The following is an 11,673-nucleotide window of genomic DNA, read 5'->3' as shown; positions in this document are numbered from 1 at the left end:
TATGCATAGAAAACAGTTTAGCACCATGGACACTAAAATGCTAACAGCTGTTATCACAGGATGGTTGGAATATAGGTGTTTTTTCCCATTACGCTTTTCTGTATTTTCAACAATGAACCTTTATTACTTTTTAGTAGTTCAAAAGTAAATGTAATTTAAAAAGTGCAATGCACCTGATGAAAAAAGTTCATGTCCAAAAGCTACAGAAACCAAACCCATCCGAATTAGCTTCTACCCCATCCCGAAAGCCCAGAGTAACAGAGTAGAAATACCAGGCCCTCGTTTGATTTTCTTAATTTAAGGAATTAGATTTGAGTTCCCTCATTAAAAGAAGGTAATCTTTAGCATTATTGAAAGAGTTGATCAGAAAATGAGACAAAAATCAGGAGATCATATTCCTTTATTACATATATGAAATATAAAAAAATTAACAAAGCAATATATATATATTTTTTGCAAGTCCACAGGACCTCAGGAAAAAAATGTGTTCTGTATGTGAAGTTAATCTTATGCCACTGTGGTTCATGTTTTGTATATTCAAGTACAGAAGAACCTGCAGGGATAATGGTTATGCATGGGTAAAGAAGATGAATAATAATGAAAACTTGTAATTTGGTGAACTATCACATATATGTGTAAAAAAATGAGTAAATATAATGACCATATACTGTTAATGAAGACAAGGAGGAAACTGTTTCAATGTTCAGATTTAAATACTAAACACAAAAATAAAACAAATTCTGTGTCTACAATAATTTTTGAAGTGTACACAAGTGCATTGCAAATAAATGAGCTTTTTAAAATTTAAAGTCCATTTCCTCTTTATGGAAGCATATTTCTACACTTATGATTTCTTTCTCTTATTTTAAAGTCTCTTCTTGTTTAGAATTTTTAAACAGTAACAGTTTCATCTTGGCCAGTATCTGTGGAATCTAACCTTTAGGCGGAAGCTGAGATTTCATGCAAACATATTCTCCTTTAAGGTTGCGTCTTCACATAGTTGCTCCAAGTATTCAGAGTTAAGTAGTAGGACTTCCTTTATACGGCCACTTTTGTCCACAAGTTGTGGCAGTGCTTCTGTTTCAGTAGATTTTCTTACATGCCTTTTCTTTTCTTTCTGTGAACAGCAGTCTCCAAACTTTCACAGCCCAAGTGGTAGGTAGTAAAGTGCTTTATACAAGGAAATACTATATACATGTGGAGAGGGTCCATTTAACACCCCGCAGACCAAAGTTCTCACACATCACGCAAGAAAAGGCTCTTTTTAAGAAACACCTTTTCTGATAGTAGGGTTGGGGATTCTTTAGAAATCTCAATAACTTTAAGTAGCACAAATGTAAGTATCACATCTGAAGCTGGGAGGCGTCTTGTTAGATGTATTGCCCCTAATGGATTACTGCTAAATACCATACTGCTATTAAAATATTCTTAATAGTTATGAATTTCAGAATCAGTCCCATAGAAAACAGGTATCAGCATAGGATTTTTCATTCTTCTTTATGAAACAAATTATATTTAAACATGGGCCAAAAAGAGATAGGTTAGACAAGGCCCATGCAGTGGAACATTTCTGTACATTTTGGCACTTAAAAAGAATTCCAGTTTCATTTTTGAAGTCTCTTTTCCATTAAGTTTGTGTTTTGTACATAGAGAAGTGCCATTATGTGCTATATACCTTTGTTGCTACTTGCACTCTCTTTTTAAAATATCCATGACTTTTCTTCCAAGAGATGGTTTCCAGAGCTGGACAAAACTTTTCATATTCACGACTAGTTTGCCTGTTCTTACATCCTCATGTCCTGCTACAAGGTACTCCAAACCTAAAAGAGAACAAAATTAGGGGCTATATAGTATTATAATTTATTGAAAGGTGAAATGTGACTTCAGCAGTGTTATATATTCACGGTTTTATATACTCATGGTTGAAATAGGGAGTCATAGGCAATAAGAGCTGACATTTAATAAGCATTTACTATGTGCTAAGTGCTTTACATGTATTGTCTTTTTTTAAATTTTTATTTATTTATTTTTTTTCCCCAAAGCCCCAGTAGATAGTTGTATGTCATAGTTGCACATCTTTCTAGTTGCTGTATGTGGGACGTGGCCTCAGCATGGCCAGAGAAGCGGTGCGTCGGTGTGCGCCCAGGATCTGAACCCCGGGCCACCAGCAGCGGAGTGCGAGCACTTAACCGCTAAGCCACGGGGCCGGCCCCTGTATTGTCTCTTTTAATCTTGAAAATAACCCTATGAAGTAGGTATTATTTTTCTTCTTGTTTTCCAAATGAGGAAACTGAGGCTCAGCAAGATTAAGAAACTTGTACAGTGTCTCAGAGTAGCAGCATTCTGATTTAAGCTCAGGTCTGTCTGATTGTAGAACTTTTACTCTATATTATACCACCTTCTATGGTAAAGAAGGGAGGATTCTATGGGCACTTAACATAAGACTATAAATGAGTATTTCTTGGAGATACACTATGTATGGTAGTGTATATTAAGAAGAGTTTTATAAAAGTAAAACAACCTTGGGAAAACACATTGGAAGAGAGCCTTGGATTATACAAACTAACACATATTTCCTACATAAAGTTGATGTGTTTTTGGAATATAGGATGGTTATTTGTCATACATTAAAAAAAACTGATGAGCCTTGACCAGAACTAGCACTGACTTTGTAATTCAAAATTCTTTTCAGGCTTCAAATAAAAATTTTGGCTAACAAACACACACAAACAATGAAAGGACTGTCTTATTATCTATACATTAATAAAGAGAAATACGATAATCCCCCTCAGCAGATGTTTGTAGTAATATCAATATTAGTATTTCGAAACAATTTTTTAAAATATAAGATAGAGCAAATAAGAAATTACATTTATAAAAGAAAAGTTTCCAATATAAGATGAAGAGACATATACTTTAAAACTCAAATTAGGGCTGGCCCGTGGCTTAGCGGTTAAGTGCGCACGATCCGCTACTGGCAGCCCGGGTTTGGATTCCGGGCGCGCACCGATGCACCGCTTCTCCCGCCACGCTGAGGCCGTGTCCCACACACAGCAACTAGAAGGATGTGCAACTATGACATACAACTATCTACTGGGGCTTTGGGGAAAAAAAAAAAGGAGGAGGAGTGGCAATAGATGTTAGCTCAGAGCCGGTCTTCCTCAGCAAAAAGAGGAGGATTAGCATGGATGTTAGCTCAGGGCTGATCTTTCTCACACACACAAAAAAAACAACTCAAATTAAGGGAAAACACTAGATGTTAAAATCCAATTGAAAATATCAATTTAAACTCATGGTTTAATATACATATTCTTGTTCATTCACTGAAATGACTTAGAAAAAATGTCATCCCAGTAGTACTGAACACCTGTAACAGACATACTGTGGTCTCTAATAATAAGTCTCACTAACAACAAAACAAAACAAGGCTTCTTGGAGAATGGCTTATTTCAGGTCCTGGGCAGGAAGATACAAGGTAGGCAAGGGATATCTTACTGTGCTAAAAAGCAAGGAAACTTTCAAAAATTAATGGGGATCATTTTAGAAGGACACAGAGCTAGCAAGAAGGGGTTTTAACTTGTCAAAGTTGTGATAATTTGAGCACCAAGAAGCATAATAATTGTGTGTACTGAAACATACCAAATCAACAAAAATCCATAGTTCCAAAATGAGAAATAATTCTCATAATTCCAAAAGAAAAATCCAGAGAAAAATTAATTTGTCATCTTTTGATGCAGCTATTAAAACCATTCCCTTCTTGGAAAATTTGAAGTTAAAGAGAAAGAATTTAGCATTTATCCTGACTTTACAACAGGAACTGTATTTCCTGGTAGCCTAATAGCCCAGCTTGGGAGAGAAAGTCCCCTTACAGAAGAATGTCAGCTAATAAATGAAGAGAATTAGATGGAATTAGAAAAACATCATTTCTCAAACTCTAATGAAATTACTGATTCAAGAAGGGATTAGCAATTGGTGATAAAATCATTAAATGAACGGTTAAGGGGAAACTGGATGTTTGTATAGTGACTAAGTAACACCACACTCATTATTTTCTAGTCTCAAAAGGGAAAACAAAACTGCCCAAAGGAGAGATCAGACCATCATCACTCTAACCTAAAGGTCAAATTTAGCAACACTGATGGTGAGTCATCCAGGTACTATGTGTCTTCTGATGTGATTCAACATGAAGCACACAACAATATCTGTAATGAAGTCTAAGCAAAATGTGTACCTTGAATCAATCAAGTTTTTTCTTTGGAGATTGCAGGAAATATAGGAAGTAGAGGGACAATTTAAATGACACCACAAGGACCAACCAGACAAATATAGACGGTAGGATCATCTATAGGACACCTGGCCTGGTTTCCTCAACAGTAATAATTATTTCAACAACAATAAAAAAGGAACTGTGTTTGAATAAAAGAGACTTGAGGGACTTAAAAACTAGATACAATGTGCGATCCTGGATTGAATACTGGCAAGGACAAATCAGCTCTAAAGGACATTTTGGGATCAGTTGGGAAATTGGAATATGGTCTGAGTCTGAGATTTTATGAAAATAAACTAAAATTGAGGGTAAAGATCATTGACTGAATAAAGCGGGCTGCAGAATGGAGCATATACTATGATTTCATTTTGATTAAAAAAATACAATATATACATGCACAGAGAAAGATCTAGAAGGATTTGCACTAAGATGTTAACAGAGATGATCTCTGAGGGGTAGAAATGTGAAATTTTAAATTTTCCCCTAAATTTCTAAAATGTACATATATTGCTTCTATAGCAATAAAGGGGTTGTTTAAAATATTATCAAAAGGAATCAATCCTAAACTTAAAAATAGCTCTGATGGTGTTTTCAAAAAGAGAGAAAAGAAGGAAAATAATGGCATAGAGAGGTTTCAAACACTAGAGGTCACAAATGTAAGATGGATTATAAGGTATTTAAATTCTTTAAAGGGTCACCTTAGCTTTGTTGTGAAAAAGAATCCCAATATTTAATGGACTGGTGAAAATATAATGGTCTTAATATTGTTTGTATTATCTCTAAAATAAAATCTTCATTTAAAAAACACAATAAATAATTTTTAGGAAACTTCAGTGCTAAGTCTAGTATTTTAAATGAATTTACTTTGCATAGTTTCAATAGAAGAAATACTATGGGAGTTTGCCATTAGTTTAAAATATAAATATAAATTCAACTAATAAAAATGACACTGAATAAATCCATAAATTATGGAGCAGCATCACGCCAAAAATTAGCATGGAAAACAATGTTATCTGTTGCATTGCTTCTTAGCATGTACATTTTATTTTCTTATCTCTATGCTTTTTTTTTTAAAGATTTATTTATTTATTTTCCCCCCAAAGCCCCAGTAGATAGTTGTATGTCATAGTTGCACATCCTTCTAGTTGCTGTATGTGGGACGCGACCTCAGCATGGCCGGAGAAGCGGTGCGGCGGTGTGCGCCTGGGATCTGAACCCAGCGGCGGTGTGCGCCTGGGATCTGAACCAGGGCCGCCAGCAGCGGAGCGCACGCACTGAACCGCTAAGCCACGAGGCTGGCCCACTTATCTCCATGCTTTTGACATCTACTTTGCTACATGTTTGAGGGCACAAAGTTTATTTTGTAGGAAATATAATTCTTTAGTGCTAGTCTTGGTATTCTAAAATATATGATTGATGAATGAGTAAAAGTATGTATGAATGTAGGAATGAATGAATTTGCAGGTGTGCCAATTAGATTGTTCCTTTTCAAAGGTAGCAAAGGAAGCAAGTTGGCGTGTAAGGTTTCTTATCAGTTTTCTTTGGCCTTAGCTATTGAACTTGTAAAAGTGGAAAAACAAAGTGAAATGAAAGAGTGTCTGGTTTTGCTTTGGCAGGTTCCAATCTTTTCTTCAAAGTGAGTAAACATGTTTTCAAGAATTCTTTGAATAATTGTGCTTATGTTTTCAATTGTGATGAACTCAGTTGATTCTCTGACTCTGTTTGGCAGAAACCTGATTAGGAAGTATAGTTCACTTCCTGGAGGGTGGCTCAGATGGTCAAAGCTTTTGTTTTTAATGTCTTACTAAAAAACTGAGCGGATTTCTTTTTTTTTTTCCTTCTTTTGCCAAGATAGCAGAAAGTGCTTATAGGAAGAACCCCTATGCACAGATTTTTGGGAACTAGAACTTAAATTAATGACTGTTTGTTTCCTGTATTCAAAATTCAAGATTCTGATTACTTCATTTGTTCTTTGGAACTATATTTATTTATTATTTAAAATGTCTTTTTTTCCTTTTCTTTATTAAAATTTAAATTAATTAAAATAAAATACTAAAGTATAAAAGAGTGTGAGAGATTAGTTAACAGTAGAAATAAAGTCAATAGTTTAATAACACTATTTAGATTGCTTAGATGGGGGGAATATTTTATTGATAGCTTGTCTCTCTCTCAGTTATCTGTTTGTTTCTCTTAAATTTATTAATCAAAGACCACAAATGACTTCTTATTGACATAACTATGGTTCCCTGGACTTATATTTGGAAGGAATTAGATCCAGAACATAAATTATAAACCTGTTTCAACAGTGCCATTAAGACACAGATGACAACTACATGAACAAGGAAATACAGAGGATTTCAAAAAAATTATTGTTTATTTTACTAGAACTTACTATTTGGGTACTATGTTATTATTATTTGGGTACTAATGGTAGGGACTGGAGATACTATGATCAAAAATCTAAATCTCATCTTCAAATTTTTTGAGGGAGATAGAGAAATAAGCAGCTTATGACTGTGTGAGGAGTGTACTTGTAGAGTGTAAAGGTAAGAGTCTCGTGCTTGCTTGCTTGTCTCTCCCTCTGCCATTCCATTTTAAGGTGCTAATTTCCCTCCATTCCAAATTTCTCTTAAGATTCTACAGTGGTTTTTTTTTTGTTTATTTCTGCTGTTTCTAATTTGAAAGCAGGATGATCATTTAATGAAAAACAAGATGATGAGAACTCAAGAATTGTTTTCTATCCAGGAGAAACAGATGCTTCTCATGCAATAGTAAAAATGAATTCAATATTATTTGCACAGATGGAATTTTGCATTTGAACTTCCTTCGGAAGCAAGTTCTACCCAGGGCACCGTAATAGGACCTAGCTTTCAGATAAAGTGTTAGAGGCAGATAAATTCATGAAAGTGCTTTCTATGCTACTGGCACCTGGAACCAATCTGAGACTTCTCCTTTAGAAGAATATCATAGAGATATTTTAGAGAATATTATATTGCTGGATTTTAAAATATTTGACTTTTATAGAGCACGTGGAAGAGAAATAATTTTTTGATGTCAGTTCAAAGAATTCCATCTGGCTTTTCCCCAGAATTCAGATGGTGAAAAGGAGAGATGCTCTTGCTGAGTTTATTTAGGTTGTGGTTCAGAAACTGCAAGACAAGCAGCAAATCATCAGACAAAGTAGTTATTAAGCTAGAAAAGTCTAATGCTCACCAGGATTGAGGATTGGACAAGTGCAGCCTCTGTTAGTCCACGATTCTGGATATAATGTTCGCTTTCCTCGTAAAATTTTCAATTTGGTAGATTTTAAGACTTTTTTAATCTTCACATTGACTTCAGCATGAGATCCTTTATCATGAGCTGATAAAATCTTTATTTTTAGCACTGTAACAACACAAATCCAAAAGTTAAAATGCATAGAATTTCATATTATCTTCTGAAGTTTGAACAACTTAAATATGCATATCAGAGTATAATGGAAAAGTGAATTAATGATGATGAGAATGTGGAAATTTGCTTTAAAAATCATTAGGCTCATTGGTTTTTGCACTGGCTTTATCTCATTTATCTATATTAACTGTACTCTTCCTTCATAGACATTTTCAACTGCTACTCCTTCCCATATCACTGTGTTAAGAGAATATCAGCATTTGCCTACCGCAAATATAATCTTCAACACATTCAGCTATCAAATCTAAATAGAAAGAAGATGTATAGGAATTGAACTGTTATCCTGGTTTTTATTTAGATTCTGAGTATATTATACTCTCTGGCTGACCGTGTATAATGTTATGACAAAGAGCAAAATGTTACTGCCAGAATATATTTTACATATTCTAAAGAGATTAAATAATATTATTGATTACTTAATCTTCTTCCCCTGGTGTAAAATGTAAGCTTACTGCAGTTAGGGAGGCTGTCTTTCTACATGATGGCCAAACTCCAGTATTCTATATGACTCATGAGTCTACTATGTGCTTCCATCTATGAAAAGGATGTGACTGGGGATTAAGTAATGGAATAAGTTGGGATGGGGAAGAAAGTAGACCTAAGGAACATTGGATGCAATATTCTATATTATTAGGAGAGTTCTTACTGACTCATCTATATCTTGATGGAAGATTATGTTTAGTGAGAGAACCCTATCCTGGCTGGTCCCATATCCTGAGAATATGGCTGTCAGACAGCCATCTTTATAGAATTACCAAATTGTAGACTTCTAAGGGGTCTTAATAGCTCATTAGTCTTGTTTTATGTATGAGGAAGTAAGTTTTAAGAAATTAAGTGAACTGCTCAAGTTTGCATGACTGGTTGGTTAGAGGTAGAGTTTGGACTAGAATCCTGATGAGAGAATTGCATTAAGGGTACACAGCATAGTGTCTCGCACATGACCAGTGCTCAATAAATGTTCACTATTAATTTCCACAAGACTGTAAGTTCAAAGAGAGCAGGGACCTTGTCAGTTCACTACTACAGCTCAATAAATATTTCCTAAAGGAATAATCAAATGAATCAAGTTTTTTTCCATTAAGCCAGAGAATAGGGAAGGGAAAACCTTTTTTTCCCAAGTCTGTAGGTATATTGCACTTAATAAGACCAAGGAATTTCATTACATCATTAAGAGCATTCAAGTTCCCTTAAGCAGAAAATAATACAATTGTATTAAAAGATGCCAATGCGGTTGTTTGTAAATTCAGTCAGAGAGCTACCAAATCTATGTGATAATGAAAACCAGTTGATATTTCCACTGAACTGACTGACTTTGGACTAAATTGTCATTTTTTTTTTTGCTTTTGATAGTAAATACCATTCCCTCTAAAGTGACTTTTCTTTATTGGGCACTATACATTTCAGAAGTTTTCTTCTATTATTTAGCCAAGTTGGCAGGTGAAAGGAGGGAAATATGCATGTAATTTTAGATAAGATTTGTGAGGTTTTTAACATTTACTTTTTTATCTTTTTGAGATTAAATACAATGTTATCAAGAACCTAAACGCTTGGTTTCAGAAATCATGACTTAAAATTTTCTCTTCATTGTAATGCATATTTCAGGTTATCTGAATTATGGAACAATAAAAAGCCTCTGACACTAGTCAAAAATATGTTGGCAAGGTAAGGTATCTAATATATTTAATAGTAAACATAAAGCCATTTAGAATTTGCAGATACTGACAGTCTTTACTTAGGGCAGTGACATTTTCCTTTGTCTATATGCTGTACTTTCCTGGTGTTAGAAAGGTAGAGGAGCATAGAGTATAATGAGAGAGCAGGGAAGAGACTCAGGCAGACAGCCAGTCTCAGCCCCTCCCAAATATGTATCCTCTTCCTCCTCCCTACCATTTACTGAGCATCTAGCATGCAAGATAATGTGCTATGTGCTTTTCAAAAATCTCATTTCACAGGGAAGGTAGCATCATCCCCATTTTATAGATGAGGAAGTCTGGAGAGGTTAAGTTACCCACCCAGTAAACCAGAAATCAAACCCGTGTCGGTCTGAGCCCAAACCTGGGCTCTTAATCACTGTGAAATACTGCCTTAAACTGATTTCCGCTTAGTATTAACTAAGTACTGTATGATACATGATAAACTGGCACAGGAATCATTTAAGTGCTAGAGACTTCTCTTTTATTTTTATTTACTTATTTTTAAAAATATTGATATGTTATTTTTTTAAATGAAAAAAATTAAAAAAATTTTTTATTGAAATATATTTGACGTATACCATTGTGTAAATGTAAGGTGTTCAACATGTTAATTTGATATGTTTATATACTGTAATATGATTGCCATTGCAGCAATAATTAGCACCTCTATCATGTTATGTTATCATCCTTTCTTTGTAGTAGTTGGTATAATTAAGTTCTAGTCTTTTAGCAAGTTTGATGATTATAATACAATATTGTTGTCTATATTCACTATACTGTGCATTAGATCTATAGGTCCTGTTTATTACTCATTGTAAGTTTGTACCCTTAAGCAACACCTGTCTTGTCCCTCCACCTCCCATCCCGTAGTAACCACCATTTTACTCTCTGTTTTTATGAGTTTGGCTTTTTTAGATTTCACATGTAAGTGATATCATACAGTACTTGAGACTTCCCTTTTAGATTACTAAGACGAGAGTTAGTTACTTAGTAAAAATAATTATTAAGACAAAGGATTATGTGTCATGGTTTTTTCCTTTTTGTTGTTTGCCTCTTCTTGTAGTAGGACACCTTTGCCTTTGTTTGACAAGCCTCCTGACCTCACCGGTCATTCAACACCATCGCTATTAGGAAAATCTAGGTCAAGGCCAGAATACTGTGCTTGGTAGTATTATATAAGACCAATGTTTGATTTATTGAAAATGTCATAGACCATGCCTCCCATTTCCTAAAAAAACTCTTTGTACTTAGTTTGAATAGATTCTCAGAAGCATTCAAAGACTTCAAACTCACCATATGAATATTTCATTCCACAGAATGCCTTGGAGTTTCCTAACACCTGTTCCTTACATTCACATTTACCTACAGAAAGCAAATGAAAAATAGTGTTAGTTATTTAGAAACAAAAAAGAAGAAGAAAAAAGAAACAGCAAGTAAATCCAGTTAGGCTTGAATAATTCATATAGCATAATCCATGAATACTAAGAAACCATGAAGTCATTCAAAGCGAGTAGTCACTTTCTTAATTGAATTAGTTGTCATCCAATAAAGTAATGACCTCACAGAAATACAGAAACGTAGAAACAATGATATAGTTTAATGCTTGTAATTGACGTTGTGATAAATATAGTCTTGTATTAATATTGCATACTAATGGAAAGGAACAACTGAATGGATAACCTATAGAAAAAACAATCTTCTTTTTATAATTAATGTTCACCACAACAAAAGTCAAATAAAATAATTGGGCAGTCCCTTGAAGGTAATGCCATCTAATTTAAAAGTATTTGTTGAGCACCTATAATGTACAGGACATGGTGCTATGTACTTTAGGGTATATAAAAATGAGAAAGAGACAATTCTTGCCTTAAGGCTTACAACTGAGTAAGGTAAATAAAGCAAGCGTATAAACAGTGATAAACGTTCTAAGACAGGTACAATACGCTTGGGTGGGAGGGTCACATGTTTGGGAAGATGAGAAAAGGCTTCATGGCTGAAGAAGGATGTGAAATGGATTTTGAAGAATAACTAGGATAATTTCTCCCAACAGTTAAAATTATGTATTACAATTATTATGTGTGAGAGATTTGCCAGGCCCAGTGGAAGACTTTTAAAATGCCTTTGTACATAGTCTATATATAGCATTCTCATACTTATTTATGTATCTGCTTCCTTTCTAGACTATGATCCTTGAGGACAGTGGTTACGTCTTATTCATCTTTATATTCCTAGAGCCCAGAATGGATAGTATTTTCCTTCTTA

At 34.4% G+C, this 11,673-nt stretch overlaps 1 protein-coding gene across 2 annotated transcripts in view; it reads right to left on the bottom strand.

Annotated features, from left to right (window-relative positions):
• Positions 1-388: 388 nt before the first annotated feature.
• NTN4 (netrin 4) overlaps positions 389-11,673 on the bottom strand; it is a 108,739-nt gene continuing 97,454 nt past the window's right edge. For both annotated transcript variants that reach the window (XM_004417970.3, XM_014780029.2), the window contains exons 8-10: positions 10,705-10,773; positions 7,481-7,651; positions 389-1,820 (exon numbers count right to left, since the gene is read on the bottom strand). In XM_004417970.3, the coding sequence (XP_004418027.1) occupies positions 1,684-1,820; positions 7,481-7,651; positions 10,705-10,773 (377 nt within the window). In that variant the 3' untranslated portion in view covers positions 389-1,683. The remainder of the gene's footprint in view (positions 1,821-7,480; positions 7,652-10,704; positions 10,774-11,673) is intronic.

Source organism: Ceratotherium simum, chromosome 25 (assembly GCF_057802395.1).
Source record: "Ceratotherium simum simum isolate JZ-2026a chromosome 25, ASM5780239v1, whole genome shotgun sequence".
Lineage (NCBI taxonomy): Eukaryota > Metazoa > Chordata > Mammalia > Perissodactyla > Rhinocerotidae > Ceratotherium > Ceratotherium simum.
The sequence above is the reverse complement of the archived record's forward strand: the minus strand, read 5'-3'. Positions and strand labels throughout refer to the sequence as shown.